General features: G+C 30.7%; 11 protein-coding genes across 11 annotated transcripts; 6 read left to right on the plus strand and 5 right to left on the minus strand. All coding sequences in view use genetic code 12, as the record gives it.

Annotated features, from left to right (window-relative positions):
- Nucleotides 1–2,707: 2,707 nt before the first annotated feature.
- On the plus strand, nt 2,708–3,844 carry IFE2 (Ife2p; the record flags this gene model as incomplete). Its single annotated transcript, XM_064906642.1, has 1 exon — nt 2,708–3,844. One exon carries the CDS (start codon nt 2,708–2,710, stop codon nt 3,842–3,844), a length of 1,137 nt encoding a protein of 378 aa, XP_064759417.1.
- A 153-nt stretch (nt 3,845–3,997) lies between these two features.
- Nucleotides 3,998–5,173, minus strand: DFJ63DRAFT_337999 (uncharacterized protein; the record flags this gene model as incomplete). The annotated part of the gene is made up of 1 exon (XM_064908629.1): nt 3,998–5,173. One exon carries the CDS (start codon nt 5,171–5,173, stop codon nt 3,998–4,000), a length of 1,176 nt encoding a protein of 391 aa, XP_064759418.1.
- A 2,834-nt stretch (nt 5,174–8,007) lies between these two features.
- Nucleotides 8,008–9,018, minus strand: DFJ63DRAFT_344208 (flavoprotein-like protein; the record flags this gene model as incomplete). The annotated part of the gene is made up of 1 exon (XM_064908764.1): nt 8,008–9,018. The coding sequence occupies one exon, from the start codon at nt 9,016–9,018 to the stop codon at nt 8,233–8,235; it is 786 nt and encodes a 261-aa protein (XP_064759419.1). The 3' UTR covers nt 8,008–8,232.
- A 1,294-nt stretch (nt 9,019–10,312) lies between these two features.
- Nucleotides 10,313–10,915, plus strand: PST3 (flavodoxin-like fold family protein; the record flags this gene model as incomplete). The annotated part of the gene is made up of 1 exon (XM_064908631.1): nt 10,313–10,915. One exon carries the CDS (start codon nt 10,313–10,315, stop codon nt 10,913–10,915), a length of 603 nt encoding a protein of 200 aa, XP_064759420.1.
- Nucleotides 10,916–12,036: 1,121 nt separating this feature from the next.
- On the minus strand, nt 12,037–14,181 carry DFJ63DRAFT_257937 (uncharacterized protein). Its single transcript, XM_064904534.1, has one exon. The coding sequence runs from the start codon at nt 13,890–13,892 to the stop codon at nt 12,066–12,068; it is 1,827 nt and encodes a 608-aa protein (XP_064759421.1). The 5' UTR covers nt 13,893–14,181; the 3' UTR covers nt 12,037–12,065.
- A 392-nt stretch (nt 14,182–14,573) lies between these two features.
- PDX3 (pyridoxamine-phosphate oxidase) lies at nt 14,574–15,281 on the plus strand (the record flags this gene model as incomplete). Its single annotated transcript, XM_064905371.1, has 1 exon — nt 14,574–15,281. The coding sequence occupies one exon, from the start codon at nt 14,574–14,576 to the stop codon at nt 15,279–15,281; it is 708 nt and encodes a 235-aa protein (XP_064759422.1).
- Nucleotides 15,282–15,357: 76 nt separating this feature from the next.
- DFJ63DRAFT_257935 (mitochondrial 54S ribosomal protein bL32m) lies at nt 15,358–16,288 on the minus strand. The gene has a single exon (XM_064904533.1). It carries the CDS (start codon nt 16,046–16,048, stop codon nt 15,434–15,436), a length of 615 nt encoding a protein of 204 aa, XP_064759423.1. The 5' UTR covers nt 16,049–16,288; the 3' UTR covers nt 15,358–15,433.
- On the plus strand, nt 16,289–17,815 carry CDC10 (septin). Its single transcript, XM_064904537.1, has one exon. The coding sequence runs from the start codon at nt 16,529–16,531 to the stop codon at nt 17,579–17,581; it is 1,053 nt and encodes a 350-aa protein (XP_064759424.1). The 5' UTR covers nt 16,289–16,528; the 3' UTR covers nt 17,582–17,815.
- A 61-nt stretch (nt 17,816–17,876) lies between these two features.
- Nucleotides 17,877–19,081, plus strand: DFJ63DRAFT_323963 (multifunctional nuclease; the record flags this gene model as incomplete). The annotated part of the gene is made up of 2 exons (XM_064907572.1): nt 17,877–17,889; nt 17,955–19,081. The coding sequence occupies 2 exons, from the start codon at nt 17,877–17,879 to the stop codon at nt 19,079–19,081; spliced, it is 1,140 nt and encodes a 379-aa protein (XP_064759425.1).
- A 56-nt stretch (nt 19,082–19,137) lies between these two features.
- On the minus strand, nt 19,138–20,267 carry PRE6 (proteasome core particle subunit alpha 4). The gene is made up of 3 exons (XM_064904532.1): nt 20,106–20,267; nt 19,964–19,983; nt 19,138–19,889 (listed from the first exon to the last, which is right to left on the minus strand). Exons 1-3 carry the CDS (start codon nt 20,138–20,140, stop codon nt 19,195–19,197), a joined length of 750 nt encoding a protein of 249 aa, XP_064759426.1. The 5' UTR covers nt 20,141–20,267; the 3' UTR covers nt 19,138–19,194.
- A 128-nt stretch (nt 20,268–20,395) lies between these two features.
- Nucleotides 20,396–20,815, plus strand: RPR2 (ribonuclease P protein subunit; the record flags this gene model as incomplete). Its single annotated transcript, XM_064908632.1, has 1 exon — nt 20,396–20,815. The coding sequence occupies one exon, from the start codon at nt 20,396–20,398 to the stop codon at nt 20,813–20,815; it is 420 nt and encodes a 139-aa protein (XP_064759427.1).
- Nucleotides 20,816–20,835: the final 20 nt, after the last annotated feature.

Raw genomic sequence — 20,835 nt, forward strand, 5'->3', positions numbered from 1 at the left:
TGAAAACAAAACAAATTAAAACTTGTAAAAAAAACGTCAACCTGTAAAAATGCAACATAATTTCTTTCTTTTTTTTAATGTGTAAAAACGGAATTTTACACCTTTTCTTTTTTTTTTTTTTTCTACCCTGTTCACTTTGCCATGACTGACTGGTCATAATGAGAGAAGAAAATTTTTTACATCGGGTTGTGAAGTAACAATAGTCATAAGCACTTATTATCTATGACTATTTTCCATATGAGAATGTATATAGCCTTATAATAATTATTATTATTATTCCTTTTTTTTTTGTAATTTTATGTTATGCCCACCCACCACTTATTTCTCTTCTCTTCCACACGTATTATTTTTTTTATTTAGTCTGCTCGAAATTTTTTTATATTTTTATTTTTACAGGTTAAATAATTTTTTATATTTAACAAATTCAGATTTCCAGAATTTCAAAATTTTATTTATTTTTGAATTTGTTAATTTGTTATTCAAAAGCTATTATATATATATAATATATATATAGTATATATATCTCGTTCAGGAGATCATATCACATTTACATCATCATCAGAATCATCCACTAGGTCATTGTTGATAAGAACTACCGTGGTGAAATCATTTTGAAACATTTTATCACCACCTCCTCCCCCCCAAGAAAAAAATAAACCTTACAGGGTCAGCCCTAGTTAAAAGTCACGGTCTCTTATTTTTTTTCACACCCAAAAAAAATACCCTATATATATAAAGCTATAATTATTCCTGATTTTAGTTTTACATAACAACTTTCCTTCATCAAGTCAACTCAACTCAGTCAGTCAGTCAACTTATATCCATTCCTTTATTGTATTCCTATTTATTTATTAATTAATTGATTCTACCAAGAAATCATTATTTATTACGTTTTATTTATTTTTAATTTATTTTTGTTTTTTTAAAAAGTGTACCATAAGAAGATTTAGTATTATTAATTTCCAGGATGATGTATTAACAATTTGTTGTAAATCTTCATCATAAGTATATTCAATCAATTCAATTTATCATCTTAATCTATTAGAGAATTTAAATTTCATCTAATATCTTAGTTTTATCCTCAAATTTTTTAAAAAAAAGCTTTATCTTAATTAAAACAACTATTACCAATCATCATTATCATGTCTTTATTTGGAAGTAAAAAGAAGTCCTCGGTGACTTCGATTTCATCAGCCACCTCAAATTCATCATCTTCATCAAGAAGATCTTCTAATGCTTCTACTTCAAATTATACTTTTTCAAGTACAAAACATACTCAACAACATCAACAACAACAACATAATAATTCTTCTTTTGTTAAATTCGATGAAAAGAAAGATTACGCAAGAAGATGTTCTATCAAACATTCAAATGCTCCATCCACAAAAACTTGTCCAAAATCAATCACTTTTTGTTTAGGTAAGTAAGTAAGTTGAATTCTTACTTCTTAGCTACGTTACGTTTAAAAAAACCAACCAACCAACCCCACAATATCTAGCCATATAATTAGTCTAGTATTGTTGTATATTTATTTCCTACCCTGACTACATCACAGTGATTATTCATATTACTTTACATTTATGTCAGTTTGACGGCCGTCCATGTTTCATTCATTTTATCTTTTTATCACGTTTTTTTTTTTAATTAGTATTACTGTTCTATGACAGTTTTATCTCTTTTTTATACAAATTTCTGGGTTTCTTTTCTAAGTTATTATTAGTTATTATTTTAACAGGGTTTAATATTTTTATTCGTTTTCTTGTTGTTTATAGGAGTTTGTCCTTTTTTAAGCAAACTTATCTATCTAAAATTAAGAAAACTGGTTTAATCATATAACAAAATATATACATTGTTTATAATATTTACCAAGTCTGTAAAGCTGGTTGTTGTTATTGTTGTTCATTGTTATGCTGTAAATTTTAATAATTTGAAGTCACATGAGCAGTCGCGTGACCAATTTTTATTTTTTTTAATGTCATTGTTCTCAGATTGAATGACCATCACACACACACTGTAATCAAGTTGACTTCAGATGTGTAAAAGCTAGACCCCTATCCCAGTTTGGTAATGGCCACCTATTCCAGTACTGTAAACATTCATTCTAGTGTAACATCCATCTACTCCAAGAATGCGGAGAACATTCTATCTATTATTAGATATTACGATTAAACTCAAAAGTTAATACTATATAATTAGTGTAGTTTCTTAACTCTCTATTCTCTTAATGATACCAAAAATTCTGATCAGGTGTTATTTTTGGATTTCTTTTTTTCTGTTCCAATTTTTTTTTTTTTCGCAGTCTCGTTATTTTTTAAAATATTTATAGGAGAAACGGAGGGGGTGGGGTTTACATCACCAGTTAGAACATATCTTGTCGGTTTATATTAACCATTTCTTTATCATGCAATTATGATGATGATGATGAATTGAGTTTATGAATGGTCGCTTTTATAGTTTAAATCAGTAGCTTACACTCTAATTTATTATTATTATTTATAGTTACTTTAGTCTTAATTAAGCCGATCTTACCTAATTATATCAAAAAGAAATCTTTAAACCACATGGAGATTATAGTTCATGGGGTATGTATAAATAGATCATCAATAGTCCTCGTTATCCTCTAAAGGCATAAATTAATTTCATATTTTTCAAAACATTGTTTTCTTGGTAAACAAATAATTCATATATATATTCAAACTTATAAAAAATGAGAGGTATCGTATATCACGGTAATAAAGATGTCAGATTTAATCCTGATTGTCCTGAACCAGAAATTAAACATCCAACTCAAGTTAAAATCAAAGTTGATTATTGTGGGATTTGTGGAAGTGATTTACATGAATATTTAGATGGACCAATTTTCTTTAAAAATGAATATAATGTTACAAGTCATAATCATTTTAAACAAATTATGGGTCATGAAATCTCTGGAGAAATTGTTGAATTAGGTTCAAATGCCAATAAAAATTTAAAAGTTGGTGATAAAGTCGTCATTGAAGCTACGGGAACGTGTACTGATAAACCAATGTTAGAATCAAAAGATGTAACTCAATGTGGTTCTTGTGCTCAAGGTTATTATAATGCTTGTGATAACATTTCTTTCTATGGTTTAGCGTTTGATAATGGAGGATTTTCTGAATATTTAGTAGTGGGAGATCATCATGTTATTCAATATCCTAAAGAATTGATTAGACCTGATATTGCTGCTTTATGTGAACCATTAGCTGTTAGTTGGCATGGAGTGAGAACTTCTCAAATTAAACCTGGTGAATCAGCTTTAATCTTAGGTGCAGGTCCCATTGGTCTTTCAACTATCTTAGCTTTAAAAGGTAATAATATTACTGATATAGTTATTAGTGAACCAGCTTTAGCAAGACGTAAATTAGCTCAAACTTTAGGAGCTAAAATATTCGATCCAACTCCATTTGGTGATGAAGATGAAGAACCTTTAACTAAAGAATTATTAAAATTAAGTCCTGATGGTTGGGGTTTCCATCATATTTATGATTGTTCTGGTATTCAACAAACTTTCGATATGTCAATTAGTACATTAAGAACGGGGGGGTTAGCTACTAATTTAGCTATTTGGCATCATAAACCAATTCCATTCTATCCAATGGATTTAACTCTTCATGAAAAATTCATTACTGGTTCAATGTGTTATACTAGAATTGATTTTGAACAAGTTATTGAAGCTTATAAAAAGAAATTAATTGATCCAAAAGAAGTAGAATTATTAATTACAGCTAAAATCGCTATTGAAGATGGGTTTGAAAAAGGATTTATGGAATTAATTAATCATAAAGAAAAACATATCAAAATTTTAGTATCTCCAAATCCTTAATTAATGTCATTTGTTTAATCTTTATCTATTTTAACTTATTTTATTTTATTTTATTTTAGTTTATTTATTTATTTCTTCTTTATTGTGTACTTATCGCTGTGTTATCTATTATCTTTTTACTGCATTAATAAGCTTATATTTGAATATATATAGCTAAGGTTTTAATAAATAATTATGTAATGAATCAACTTTAACTCTTTTCGATAATCCAACTCTAACTCGTTTAGTAGTAGATGTTTGATTACATATATCAGCTAAAGATTTATGTTTGGCAACTCGATGTCGTTTATGAGAAGTCAGATTTGATTCAGTTGGTGGAGTATTCTCTTTATCAGAATCATTATGACATTCAGTAACATTTTCTTCTATTATTGCTTCAGATATATTCCGTATTTCCGTATTAACCGAATCATGAATATCTGATCCCTTATCTGTATTGTCTTCTTCTTGTTGTTCTGATATCTCTACGTCATGGTTGTCGTTAACACCTTCTTCAGGTTCAACTGCAGATTCATCCTCTTCAGCCTGCTTTGAGTGACTTTCTTCTTCAACCACTTTCATTTCATTTTGATAATTCTCGTCTAATGGCTCTTCATCATCTGATATAAGTTCAATTTCCACAGGTTGAGAGTATGATTCAATTTCTCCTTCGATAGGACTATGTTGATTCTCATCATACATTATCAATTCTTCATCCTCATGATGATAAGTAGGCATTTGAGAGTAGTTAATTCGTTCAGCTGAGTCCTCATCAATATTATATATAATACTTTCATCACTATCAAACTGTGAATTATTGCCTTCATTGTAATCATTTCCATTTTCTTCTACTAGTATCACTTCTTCATTATCTTCAACGAAACTTGTATTAACAGTAACTTCATGCTCGGTTCTTATAGTAGAACTTCTAGATGGAAATGAAGAGCTTGTTAATGGTTCCATTTCTTCTTCACTGTCAGCAACACTATCTGAATCTGATAATCTCTTAGTTGGACTTTCTTGATCCTTAGTTGGAATAACTTTCAATAACGAAGCAGAGTCCTGCTCTTCAACGAAATTCTTCTTGACTTTATTATCCTTTGGCTTATTTACACCAATCTCCTTTAATGTATTTGCTTTCTTTTTATTTAACTTGATCAAAGATCGAGGTTGGATTATAGCTCCTTCATCTCCATATATGTGAATAGTCTTCCTTCGTTTTGGTTGTGACTTTTTGGCTGTAAATATATCATGAGTAGTAGTTGTATTACTAGGTAGGGCGGCTGGACTGCTCTGAGGTCTACCCATCGGTATCAATGGAGCCTCATCTAGATGTTTTCTAATCCACATCTTCTATATGTCTACCTGATGCTGATTACCATGGAATTGGTCTATGGTCTATATGATCGTCATCAACACAATATTCATTTGGCAGCACACAGTGTAAACAAATATATTAACAAATTTTATGGTGGTGAGATGCATTATATGCACACCAGTGGAAATTTTGTAAACATAAATTGTTAAAATTTGGATCTTGAAATATCGATGATGAGTTCTTTCTCTTAGAGGATTCTTTTATCAAATTCTCGGGGATATAGTTAAAGGGAAGAATTTCATTTGATCGTTATCGGAACTACCGATATTGCTCCAAAGGTCCATGTGCCAGAGGTATGTGTGTTTGATACGTTCCTTAAGTTGTCTAACTTGAGATCTAGCGTTTGAACGCGTCGGATTCATCTGACGATTGTTCATATGTTTTAACGTTCATTTTTATAGCCATTACGACCTTGTTTATATGGAACGTCATAAAGTTCTATTCATGTTTTATTCTACTGTTTTGCTTTTAAGAGATTTATGTTTGCTGTGGGTTTTTCTTTTTGTTATTATTGATGAGATATATTTTGGACAGTCAAATCATATGGGGAAGTTGAAAGCTCTCAAATCAAACGGTGATTCGTGTTTATTTTTTCAGTTGTTAGAAATAAGAAATCTTATATATGAGGTTATTTTCTTGAATATGATCTGTCCTAAAGTTTTTGAAAATTAATAACGACTACCATTACATCTCAGAATTTATTCAATACTTGCATGGGGTTGAAAGTAATATAAGCTTGGAAATTAAGATAGTTGTGACAAACATCCATGCCACTCGAACGTACAAACTGACGTTGTCGAATATTAGATTGAAAGATAGGTAAGGATATTGATTCGCTTGGTGTGACTAGAGAGATAATAATATGAAATTAGTTATCTTGACCTTTGAGAGGTATGTTTAATTGAGTCAATATAAAGGGGATTGAGTGTTGGACCTAGAGAATGCACTTCGATTAACTCCATGAATAATTGGATTTTATGCTTGTTTAACAACATTCTATATTGGGTTGTAGAATTACCGCTTAAACAAATAATCGTGTTTTTTGAAATAAGGATTATTAGCGATGAAAATACGAGATTTTAAGAATGATCAAAGTACAGAATATAATGGTTGTTTCTACACAAAGATTGAAGAAGTTTTATCCGTTATGTATGAAGGTTATCCTCTCAATGCATTATGTAAAAGGAGGACTCTTCTTCTAGAGTAGTGATTTCCACTGCTTTAAAATACGACCATTTTGATATTCCGGTGCTGCTTTGGTTAATTTCATATCAAATAGAATTTCAAATTTATTTGTGAGGTTATTTCATATATGTGTTATTGTCAATAATTTAATTCAATACCCTATTGATTTATACTGATTTTTGGTTTACTGATTTCATTTATATACTTTTTTAATCATCCAACAGCATAATTTATATCCACTAAAGTCTGATTGAAAATATGGTCCTCGACAAAATACATTATATCACAAAGCCTTGGGCACCCTTTAATTCTTATTTTTTTTTACTTTCATCGGTTTCATTTATTTTTCAATAAGTTGGTTCTTTGGTAGAATTGAAGGGATTGTGATCCATTAAAAATAAAGAAGATGAATTGGAAAAATTCAAAGAGCAGGATATTTTATTCTGATTTCTTTTTTTGATTCAATTTGTTGAGAAATCGAATATATCTAATTTTCAAGAAGGGAGAGATTATAGCAAACCTTAAAGCTAATTACTTTTACCTAATTGAAATGCAATTTTACAAAATGGAGTGTGATATAAAGTTACAGGGTTTGAAGATTCATTGGACGTCATTTTGATAGCAATATAACTTCATTAATATATTATTTCATTTAACATATTGAGGAATAGACCGACCCTTTTGATAATACTGTTATGGTGGGGAGTGATCAGATTAGGATAATTTTGAGAATGTAAGGTAAGACTTAGTAATTTTTTCAAATGGAATTCAAAACGGAAATTATATTGAATTATAGATTCATGAAATGTTTTTATCTTTGTTGGATTGGACCTCCAAAATAATGGGTTGTTTCGAAATGGGACGAACGTACAATTTTTTTTACCAAATTTATTGATGTCACAGGCTATTCTATACTGATTTATTTGGTTGAGAGGATAGATCCAATATGTTAAAGAATTTACGTATGTTGTGATAGAAAGAGACTTGGTATAAAATTAGTATTAGTAACTCACGAGATATGATTGCGTTGTCCACAATGGATGAAATAACCGATTCTAAATTTAAAAGTTTCTTGGATTCAGTATGAAAATACAGAACGGTTTTACGCTGAGGAAATCTTTACTGTATTCTTGTCAAGGCTTCTAATATGATTAGTACAAGATAAGTCCTCAGTAAGATGCAGAAGGAGTGTGGGTTGCTAATGTAAATCTCACGCTTGAAGCTAGTCTATATAAACATAAATGAAAGAACTAGTAACATATAAGTGAACCTGTTATGGTGAATTAAGTGGATAAGAGACCGAGAGATGACTGAGGGAGTACACCTTTGGAGATAGATCTAATTATGATTCCTTTTACTTATCCTTTTTTTTTAGGTATGTATTTACCAGGTATATTTTACCAGGCTAATTTTTTTTCCTAGGAATTTGTTTGCGAACAAATTTTGACTTTTTTTGCAGCAACTATCAGCGAAATGAGACTTTACATTTTTTTACTAACAATTTTTTTTCTATGATCGATGGCTGAGCTCAGTTACGCGTGTGAAGGTTACAACATTATTTGTAAGGGGAATTATATATACCCAGAATATTATCTATAACATTATTTATTAAAATTTTTATGAATTGATCAATCGTTCTAATAGTTTATGTATGTGTATGAGAGTAAATACAAAAACAAAGAATAAACAAATAGAGAGGTAGAATGATGAGAACCGTGTAAATAAAGATAAGGTTAGCAAAACAATGAAGGTATTAAAAAAAGGGAATGATTAAATAAGGACACTAATAATGTAACATTAAGGAAGAATTTTTGAAAGTTTTTTAAAGTTGGGGATGGTAGCCATATTACATTATTATACATTTAAGACAAGAACTCTTTTCAGCAGTTGCAGCAGTAGTAGTAGCAGTTTGTTGAGTTCTTTGAGCAACTTTTTGAGGAGCAGCAGCTACTTTTTCAACTTTTTCCTTAGTTTCAGAAACAGCTGTCTTTGAACTTGATTTTGATTCGACTGGAGTTGAAGCAGTAAAGAATTTAACAGCAGATCTAGTGAAAGCTTCACCTTGAGCCTTAGCAATTCTAAGTTCAAGTTCAGTTGGAGATCTTGAACCATCACCACCAGCATAAGTACCAGCACCATAAGGAGAACCACCATGGAATTCATCTAAATTGGTAAGATCAGCAAATACTGGAGCATAACCTAATGGAATATATGGTAAACCATGATGAGCTAAATAAGTAATGGCATTTCTAGCAGTAGTTTCTTGACCTCCACCTGGAGTACCAGTTGAAACGAAAATACCAGCTGGTTTACCGTATAAAGCACCTTTAGCCCATAAACCACCGGTTTGACCCCAAAACTCAATCCATTGAGCTGGTAAATGACCAAATCTGGTTGGAATACCGAATAAAAAGGCATCATATTCTTCTAAAATATCAATAGTAGCAACAGGGATATCTTTGGGTTTTTCAGGAGCATGAATTAATTTTAGAACTTCAGGAGATAAAGTTTCTGGAATTTGATAAATATCAACTTGAGATGCAAGTTTCGATTCTTCAACCCCTTGTTTAATTGACTTGGATAAGCCGATGATATGACCATAAGTGGAATATATGATGATAGCTACCTTCATTTTGTGTGAGTGTGAGTGTGAGTGTGAGTATGAGTATGTGGTATGAGTGTTGTTTGGTACTTGGTTCTAGTGAATTAAAGGAAAATAAAACTCAATTGAACTGAAGTAAACTGAAGAATTGAAAAAAGTAAATAAACACAATTCCAATCAGGATATCATAAGGTAGATAAATGAATTAAAAAGGTTCAAATTTATCGAAACCAGTAATTGGATATTACTAAAATTTATTCAAATTTGAAAAATACTTAAACAAGGATTATAGATATTACACAAAATTAAAAAATAAATACAGACAGACATTTGTAATTTTTGTCAGACAGACAAAACGTCCCAATTTTAGTAATGGATTACATTGAGTGAAAACCCCAAAAATAGCAATCCCCAAACAAATAAATAAATAAATTATAATTTGTAAACCGGCATTACATGGGCTTAATCAAAGATGGATGGATACGAGTAGAAGTTTCTTTTTCAATTGATCTAATAGAATCTGTCTAACCTAAATTCCATGACCATTAAAGAAAATTTACTGTCAATGTGAGATGGTAAGGGGATTCCACCGGTCGCACTGATCTGGTCCTATCCCTGACAATTTTTTTGACTCCCTCCCCCCACCTTTTCACCGCCTATTTACAGTATTTAAGAAGTAAATAAATAACTTTCAGCCCTTTCGATGTGGTGTTTTCCGAACCGTGGCAGTAGCTAAAAATCTAATTATGGTATAGTTAGTTATTTGTATGTACACTTTATAATTAAACCCCAACTTTTAACTATATACTATATAGTACATACAATAATTAATAGTAATGAATTGGTCATAATTAAATATTACTAATCGTTCTGACCACACTACATAATCCAAATGACGAAATCAACATCCTGTTACAGTTCAATTATAAATTAGCTAATAACCACAAATAGTTAATAGTTAATAGTTAATCGTTTCCATCTTTCCCTCCTTGTCGTGTACTCTGGTAGTCTAAATTTCTCAATTTGTAAAATGTTAGTAAAAATAATTCAGACAGACAGACAAAAAATTTGTTCTTTAATAATGGATTACACAAAACCATTATCCACAATTTCTTTGCTTCTGCTCCCTTACTAAAAATGATGAAAAATTAACCAAACCCAAAACCATATCCTTACCCTATTTTGGAATATATAAATAAACGAATCTCCTGTTCATTTTTCATCAATTCATTTAGTTTTAATGTTTTAATTCATCATTCTTATTATCATACTATCAATTGATCTTATATAATAATAATAATAACAATCATCATCATCAATCACAATGGCTCCAAAACTTGCAATCATTATTTATACCACTTATGGTCATATTGCCAAATTAGCTGAAGAAGTTAAAAAAGGGGTTGAATCTGCTGGTGGTAAGGCTGATATTTATCAAGTTCCTGAAACTTTATCTCCTGAAGTTTTAGCATTATTACATGCTCCAGCTAAACCAGATTATCCAATTGCTTCTAATGAAACTTTAACTGAATATGATGCTTTCTTATTTGGTATTCCAACCAGATATGGTAACTATCCAGCTCAATTCAAAGCTTTCTGGGATGCTACTGGTGGTTTATGGGCTAGTGGTGCTTTATACGGTAAACCAGCTGGTATTTTCGTTTCTACTGGTACTCCAGGTGGAGGTCAAGAAACTACTGTTTTAAACGCTCTTTCCGTTTTAGTCCATCATGGTATTATTTTCGTTCCATTAGGTTATGCTAAAGCTTTCCCTCAAATCACCTCTTTTGAAGAAGTTCATGGTTCTTCTCCATGGGGTGCTGGTACCTTTGCCGGTGCTGATGGTTCAAGATCTCCAAATAAGACTGAAATTGAAATTGCTCAAATTCAAGGTAAAGTCTTTTGGGAAACTATCCAAAAATTTTAAATCTAAATATATAGATTATACAATTAGCTCTCTTTGTTTTAGTTATTAATTGTTTAAAAATGAATGAAAATATTTTATCTTATGTTTTGTATAATTTTAATTTAAAGTGTAGAATCTATTTTTTTGCAGCAGCAGCAGGATTTTTTTGATGAACTAGTGCACACTTTAAAGAAGAGGAAAAACCATATAAAATTGACTGCCAAACTTTGGATGATAGTTGATCAATGTCAGCATCAATCAATCAGAGATTAGGTCTTTCAGATTACATAGTTCTAGTTTAGGAATCTGCAGTGGTGAATTTGTTTCAAAACTTCCTTCAAAGATGAGCGCAATTGATCAAATGGAATCATCAATGTTTGACAACCAAGATTCAATCACAAACAACAATATTTCCACCATTACACTGTTTGACAATGAAAATGAAGATGAATCAATCAACATGACTTCGATTGAACAAACTATACCTCATGAACTCTGCAAGAATAATCAATCACAACTTCAATTGATTCATTTACCTCAACTCCAACCTCCATTCCAAACAAAAGATCTATACCAATGCAGTAAATGCTTTATTCAGTTTGATAAACTTTCTCATATCATTATTCACACCAAATTTTGTTACGATAGACCTTATTTTCAATGTATAAGGTGTTTAGAAGTCCTAGTTAGCTTCAAATTGGTTTCAATTCATCTCAATAATCATTTATCATCTTGCTCAAAAGTATGTGATATTTGCTGCGAATCCTTTTCAAATCTTAATATTTATGATATTCACATTTATACTCATAAATTAAACTTAACAAAGATAGAGATAGAAGAAGATGAAGATGTTGAAGTTGGACTCATTGTTAAACCAAGCGATTCAAATGTTAGCCGCAAGATAATGATTTGTAATTTACGGTCTGGAATTGATAGATGCTATGTTATCAACAAAAGAATTTCAAAAATAAAGCACAATGATACAGCTGCGAAAACAAAATTTATTTGTAGTAATTGCAATCTCAGCTTTACAACCAGAGTAAGATATAATTTACATCGTATATCATCATGTCCACTTAATTCAATCATAGAAGTTAAAGAATCTACTGTTTAATAAATGTCTCCAAAAATATATTTACATTATGCCCCCTATATACTCATGCTATTACAACTATTCTTCGTCGCTACTTTCATCTTCATTAAAGTTAAATCCAAATGAAAATCCTCCAGCTGAAGCAGTTTGATTATCTTCTCCTTTAGTTTCAATTAATTTCTCCCAAGTTTGGGATTTACCAGTAAGTCTTTCATAATTTTTCAATTCAATCTTGATCAATCTTTCCAATCCCTCATTTAATTGCTCTGATTTATTATTAATGATCATTAATTGTTTAAATAATTCAAAAATTGGCATTGGTGGTAAATCACTCATTTCTCCACAATCTTCATCAATCAATTCATCACTTAAATTCAATGAATTGAATTGATCCCGATATTCACGAAGTTTAATAATATCTTCATTTTTATCTTGTCCTTCTTCACCAGCTAATAAAGTATCTAAAACATAATCTAATGTATGTTTCACACTACTAGGATGAAATCCACTTAATTGTTCACGTTTATTCTTTAAGAAATTTAAAGCATTTGGTAATTTCGACATAGGAACGAAATTTTGGGTTAAAGCTACTGAATCATCAATATTAATAACAGAATGCCACCAACCAGAAGGAACATACATACATTCACCTGGGAATGTGACAGCTATTAAGCATTCCGGTATCTTTAAACAATCATTGAAAAATCCGGCTATAACCCATTCACCAATCCCTACTGGTGATGTAACTTCACTTTCTTCTTCATCAGCTCCAACTCCAGGTGGTGCCATATTAGGAGGCAACATAATCCATAACTTTCTACCGGTTAAAGCTGCATTCCAAGCTGAAGTATAATTAGGATCTTTATGAAAGGTTGATCCTGAACGTTTTGGACCTACGATTAACCAAGCATGATCAGGACGACAATTATGTTTAAGATCATTAACATTGAAATATTTGAATAAATCTTGATCAAACACCTGTGGAACTTGATATTCTTGTCTTAATGTTTTCATCGCTATACTATTACAATCGAATAAATATAATGGATTTTCATCATGATTTGATTTGGTATAAGTAGAATAATCAGCGAGATTCCATTCGACTGCTTCTTGTCTGAATTTAACCAGGGGGAATCTATCCAATAATGATGCTAAACTCCATTGGGGCCATCTGTCTTTATTATTGTTTGTTAATATGAATGGTTGATCATGATATTCATCATTGAATTGTTGTAAATCGAGATCTGATTCAGGGATTCTGGCAATTCTCCCACTTGGTAAAGGTCTTAAATTATTCTGCAATGCATCATTATGATAAATTTCTTCTTCGTTAATGATATTCTTGAAAATGAGTTCATAATTAATTTGGGAGATTTGATATGGTCGATATAATAAATCAGAACATAATAAATTATCAGCTAATTTGATCTTTGCTTGATTTTTAGGATTTGATTTTAATACTGTATTTTTCCAAGATCCTCTCCATTCAATGTTTTCAAACTTATGTTTGATATAAACTTGTTTCCAAAAATCTTCATCATATAAAAATGCATACATTATTTTAGAAACTTGGGATAAATTCTTTAAAGTCTCAATATCATCAATGAAAGATATCAACTCCATGATTAAATCATCGGGAAATAAATTCAAGCTTCCTAACAGGTTTGATCTAGCTTGGATTAAGTCTTGGTTATCTAACATTAGGAATGAGTTCCCACTAGGTTTGACATTTAATGGATGCTTATGACTACTTATGCTATACGTGGAGATTGTTCTGGAAACATTGGGGTATGGTGATTCTGATCGTTGTTGTGGTTGAGCTCCTTGCTTTCTTTTCAAGTCGGGTTGATTAATTAGTTCGTCAACATTTTCAACTTTTCGTATTCTATCTTCTGCAGCAATCATGTTTGAAAATCAACTCTTGAATGCTTACTTCTTGATAGATGCCAAAAAGTTTTCATAATCAGTAAATATTTTTTTTAGGAGATGTTGCATGCTCATCTTTTCAAATTTTTTAGCAGTAAGTTTTTATTATCGTAAGATTTTATATAAAACTACGAAAATATTTTTGAATCAGCCTGAAATGTTTACATTTGAAATATTAAATGTTTCTTCGGGGTGATTCTTCTATTATTGACTATCGTCATTTGCACGTCAACAGAAAATTAGACTTCAAGTATGTTAGCTTAGTGATAGGTTATTAATATACGAGTAGCTAAGTAAAATACGAGAAAAGGTCCTTTATTAATGTTAGGCAATAACAACAATTAATAGAACTACCGATCATCTACTCGAAGCATAACCCCATATTCTCGAGGCTCAAATTTATAACCATAACAATAGCAATATTTTTTATGAAAAATGTAGAAAGTAAAGACGACTGATGGATGATTTCGCATAGTCTAAATAATATGTCACCACATAAAAAATCAATGAGTAATAATCACCACCACCAAAAAAATTAATCACTCTTTCTCTAACTTAATGTTTAAAAGACCAATTTTCAGTCAAATTATTCAAGCTACAACTATTGCAAGGAACAATTGCTTGTTGAATAAGGCACCTATAAGTTTATCAATTAGAACCATGTCATCAAAACCAGAACACGAGACTCAAAAGCCAATACTTTTCGCTCCCGAAACTTATCAATATACTAAAGGGCATTTAAATGTGGAAGATGTTGATTTAGACCCTTTACTTCAATTTAACAGATGGTTCAAACAAGCCCAAGAAACTTTACCAAAAGGATCAGATTTGATACCTGAATCAACTAACTTTTCAACTGCAAGATTACCCTCTGGTAGAGTATCTTCAAGAATTGTTTTATTAAAGGAATTAGACAAATATGGATTTGTAGTTTATTCAAACTGGGGTACTTCTAAAAAAGCAGCTGATTTCGAAAGTAATAAATATGCCTCGTTAACTTTCTTCTGGCCTTATATTCAAAGACAAGTTAGAGTTGAAGGTTTAATGGAGCCAGTGACTAGAGAAACATCAATTAGATATTTCAATACTAGACCAAGAGGATCTAAAATTGGAGCTTGGGCTTCAGCACAATCATCAGTTATACAATCAAGAGATGATTTAGATCAAATAAATACCGAATATACTAATAAATTCAAACCCTTGAAAGATGAAGAAATTCCATGTCCTGAACATTGGGGTGGAATTAGAATTGTACCATTAGAAATTGAATTTTGGCAAGGTGGTAATAGTAGATTACATGATAGAATTACTTATAAGAGAGAATCTACTGATGATAAATTATGGGACATTACTAGATTAGCTCCATGAGATATCATTTACAGACAGTTTTTTCTTTTAAACCGAACTTGAAGTTCATATATATGAAAATAATATATACAGTATATATACAAGAAAATAATATTACTACTATTAAAAATATGAATGAATGTAAAGGGAATGCAATAAATTTTGGTTTAAGATTACCTTGATTTCTTAGTATGTCTATGTTCACCAAGTTTAAACATTAAAGTTTTTTCTCTAACTGGAATCCATTCCTTTTGTTTAAATCTAACTTCATTAGGTCTATCAACTTTAGTTGGATAAATAAGATCTTTATCAGCAGCATCTAAATCAGATTGAGGATTCACAGGATCTTTAATGATACCATTTTCTCTTTTTAAAACTTTTATGAATGATTTGATTTCATAATAACAGTTCATACACATGAAATGACTTCTTTTAACATGACCACAAGCTGGACATCTGACGATATTATTTAAAGGATGAATTTGTTTATTTCCTGGGGCATATAATTTAGCTCTATGTTTAGCATGAGATAATTTCTTCTTAGGAGCTGCTCTTAAAATCATACCATTATCAATCATGAAAGGTGGATTTCCATTATTATTCTCTATTTGTTGTCTTAAATCTTGTAATCTTTCATCTTCTTGGGAAGTTATATTTTCTGATGCATTGGCTGTTATTCTTGGTTTAAGGGTTATACTCAATCCTATAGCAGGAAGACTAGGCAATCCTCCTCTCAACGCCTGTTGAATAGTAGGAAAGAGTCCTCCAACTCGTAATGCTAAAGACATATCTTTATAACTAATATATCGAACAATCTTTCAAATTGATCTGATTCTATTCATCTAAACCCATTCAACAATCAAATTTTTTTTCCTCTCTCATAAGAACTGAAAAATTAAAAAAATCCAAAAAAAAAAGATCATGTGACTTTAATGAACTGCATATAAACGCTATCCCAAATAGGAAGGAGTCGTGTGAATCGACTCAAACCTCCAGACGCGTTAGAGATCAGTATGAAGAAAACCTTTACCGCAATAATTAACCCAAATTAAGTAAGGGAAAACGTAAACAAAATCTATTGAGGTACCAAACAGTTTGTAACGAACAGCAAAAAATCAAAAGGGAAAAAAAAAAGAGACGATATTTATTTACAACACAATTTTTGATATAGGTCTTTAAATTGAATTGATTTCGATTTATAAGTTCATTATAGCGTCTGTCCATAAAGGAATAGAATCATATCATCATCATTAACTTACTTATACAAGATGTCTACTACTGTTGATGGAGTTCAATTCAATCAACCACAGAAATATGTTGGTTTTGATACTATCACTACTCAAATTGAAAATAGATTATTAAAAAGAGGATTTCAATTCAATGTTATGGTTGTGGGTAGATCTGGTTTAGGTAAGAGTACTTTAGTCAATACTTTATTCTCATCCAAATTAACTGAATCAAGTGGTCGTAGATCACCAACTGAACCAACTGAAAAGACCACCACTATTGATATTAGTTCTCATACTTTAATTGAAAATAATGTTAGATTAAATATTAATGTTATTGATACTCCTGGTTTTGGAGATCAAATTAATAATGAAAAATGTTGGGAACCATTAGTTAAATATATTAAAGAACAACATTCACAATATTTAAGAAAAGAATTAACCGCTCAAAGAGAAAGATATATTACTGATTCAAGAGTTCATTGTGTTTTATATTTCATTGCTCCAACTGGTAAAAAATTAAATCAATTAGATGTATTAGCATTAAAGAAACTTTCTGAAATTGCTAATGTGGTTCCAGTTATTGCCAAATCAGATTCTTTAACTCTTGATGAAAGAGCTGAATTTAAAAAGATTTTACAAAATGAATTCATTAATTATAATTTTAATATTTATCCTTATGATAGTGAAGATTTATATGATGAAGAAAGGCAATTAAATGAAGATATTAAATCATTAATTCCATTTGCAATTGCTGGTTCTGAACAAGAAATTGAAATTAATGGTGAAAAAGTTAGAGGTAGAAAAAGTAAATGGGGAGCTATTAATATTGAAGATGTTAGTCAATGTGAATTTGTATTTTTAAGAGATTTCTTAACTAGAACTCATTTACAAGATTTAATTGAAACTACTGCCATTGTTCATTATGAAACCTTTAGATCAAAACAATTGATTGCCTTGAAAGAAAATGCTAATCCAAATAGACAATCAGTTCCAATTCAACCTCAACCTCCAACTGCTCAACCATCTCAACAAGATATTAAATCTCTGGCCTCAAATGGAGCTATATTTCCTCCAACTAATAGTCTTCTTTAGATTTTAGATGTAAGCCTGTTATTTTTTGGGGTCATGATATATTTTCAAAGTTTTTAGTTCTACATATATATATATATATATATATATATGTCATCATTAATAGTAGTTTTAGTTACTTTTAGTGTTTCAAAGTTTTTCAAATATAAAGTTGTATAAATTTATTTATTATGTATATACATACGCGAGATGAACGCGTTAGCTGTAGTTAAAAAAAAATTCGAAAATTTAAATTTGGTGATATCAATTATTTTATCTTAGAGTTAGAAGTCAATTAAGCAATTCACAACTGGTAATAATGGGTGTTAAGGGTATGTATATCGTCTCCATTGTATCTTAAATCAAGATTTATCATACTAACTTTTTTAATTACTAGGTCTTAATCAACTTATCAAAGAACATTCTCCTGGTGCTTATAGAGAGTTCCAGTTAAAGAACTTATTTGGAAGAAAAGTTGCCATTGATGCTTCCATGTGTTTATATCAATTCTTGATTGCTGTTAGACAATCTGATGGACAACAATTGACTAATGAAGATGGTGAGACTACTTCCCATTTATCAGGTATGTTTTATAGAACCATTAGATTAGTTGAGCATAATATCAAGCCTGTATTTGTCTTTGATGGGAAACCCCCAGTTTTAAAAGGTGGGGAATTAGAAAAGAGACTCTTAAAGAGAGAAGAAGCTCAGAAACAATTGGATTTAATTAAGGATGATGGTACTGTTGCTGATGTTTTGAAATATGAGAAGAGATTAGTTAGAGCTTCAAGAGAACAAAATGAAGATGCAAAGAAATTATTAAAACTTATGGGTATACCTTATATCAATGCCCCGTGTGAAGCTGAAGCCCAATGTGCAGAATTAGCTCGTGGTGGGAAAGTGTTTGCTGCTGCTTCTGAAGATATGGATACTTTATGTTATGAACCACCTTATTTATTAAGACATTTAACTTTTGCTGAAGCTAGAAAAATGCCAATTGATCAAATCGCTTATAGTGATGCTATGGCCGGATTGGATATGACCAAGGAACAATTCATAGATTTATGTATTCTTTTAGGTTGTGATTATTGTGAAACTATAAAAGGAGTAGGTCCAGTAACTGCCTATAAATTGATTAAACAACATGGATCATTAGATAAAATTGTTGAATTCATAAAGGAAAACCCTGACAAGACCAAATATAAACTTCCTGAAAATTGGCCATATGATGAAGCAAGACAATTATTTTTAAATCCTGAAGTCACTAAAGCCAGTGATGTCTCTTTTAAATGGGTTGAACCTGATGTCGATGGATTGATAGAATTTATGGTTAGACAAAAAGGTTTCAGTGAAGATAGAATTAGATCTGGTGCTGAGAAATTAAAGAAAGGTTTAAAATCGGGAGTTCAAGGAAGATTAGATGGATTCTTTTCTGTGGTTCCAAAGGCAGCTCTGCCAAATGATAAAAAGAGAAAAGATGATAGTAAGAACTCCAAATCAAATAAAAAGACAAAGAGAAAGTGAGTTAAATCTTGTATAATAGTTTTGTATCATATTAAATCAGTTCGTATATTATGCTTTATAATGCAAAAAGGTTTTTGTATAAATTTCTACAACTATAAAGGCCTAAATCATCTCTAATCTCTAGTTTTCTTCTTCTTTTCTGATTCAGCTTCCTTTTCAGCTTCTATTTCATCGACATATTTTTTAATTTCATCTTCATCTAAGGTTTGAATCACATTTCCTGCTTTCAATACTGAGACTTCAATGTTCTTGGCTCCGGTTTGAACAACTTCTAATAAGGACTTTATAGTTAATTTTACAGTTTTTTCATCATCTAATTCTTCTTCATAATGTTTTTCCAAAAATTCTCTTACAGTCTTGGATGATTTACCAATAGCATGAGCTTTCCAAGCATTATAAACACCAGAAGGTTCAGTTTGATATAATTTTGGAACGGTATCATTACTATCGAACCCTGCGATAATAGTAGCTATACCGAACGGTCTAACACCTCCTGATTGAGTATATTTTTGTTGAACACCAGCTACGTATTTGGTTAAATATTCAATGGATACAGCATCTTCCAATGTTAATCTATGTGATTGGGCTTCTACTCTAGCTTTATCCACTAAAATTCTTGCATCAGCATTTAACCCAGCAAATACTAATAATGCATGATTATCAATTTTACATATTTTAGATGGAGTAATACGAGGATCTTGTAATTTTAAAGTAGTTCTCTTTTCACAACCCAATACCACACATTCTTTTCCTTTCACACCAACTGCACAGGTACCTCTTTTAACAGCTTCTGAAGCATATTCAACCTCTAAAAAGATAAAAAAAAGTTAGTAATTGATTTCTAGAATTAAATTCAGTACATTAAATAGTAGAATTACATACGGAAAACATGTCCATCAGGTCTATATTTCATTAAATGTTAGTAATAAGTTCACATTCGTTAACTTTTGCAAAATCTAAAGGGTGGCAAGTTGAAACTCTTGAACTAGATCCACTCTTCAATTGATCTCTTTAATATACATACGAGAAAATAGACAAAGCACTATCGTATCCACTCATTATATTAGATAGTTTATATTATATTTCTTTGGTTAATTGGTTATTAAATAGATGATAATTCGAATCGTTAAACTGTTAAGATATTTGGTAGTGGTCGAGTTTTGAAAAACTAACCTAAACATTTTGCCTCTTTGATTTTTGTACATATCTCACGACATCAATAAAAATGTCGCATCGAAAATTTGCAGAATATGATCTGTGCAAATAGACATAGATATATCAGAATACTACATGCAAATGAAGGAGTAAATAACAATGGCTGGTAGTAAGAATAAAGAAAGTAAGCTGAAAGTGCCGAAGGTAGTACCTCAAAAAGATCATTATTCCAGAATTTCATATCTTTTGAATGCCTCAAATTTGTTCAGTGCAGACTCCAAATATGATATTCTTGCAAGAGGCTATTCAAGAAATTTAGATTTAGTATCAAAGAAGACTGTCATAAAGCTAGCTCCAGCTTTAAAGAGATCATTGTGTAAGAAATGCAATACATTGTTGATACCAGGTTTAACAATGTCCATGTCCATAGAGAACACTTCCAAAAAGCAGTCTCCACATAATGATATACTTATACACAAATGTATAAGTTGCAATACAGTCAAACGATTCCCCGTAGGATCTAATAGAGAATATGTTGTATTCAGCGAAAGGGAAGATGTTAAGATAACGTCTGAATGATTCATATCACGAATAATGTT

This window comes from Scheffersomyces coipomensis (assembly GCF_036884675.1).
Source record: "Scheffersomyces coipomensis strain NRRL Y-17651 chromosome Unknown DFJ63scaffold_9, whole genome shotgun sequence".
Classification (NCBI taxonomy): Eukaryota; Fungi; Ascomycota; class Pichiomycetes; order Serinales; family Debaryomycetaceae; genus Scheffersomyces; species Scheffersomyces coipomensis.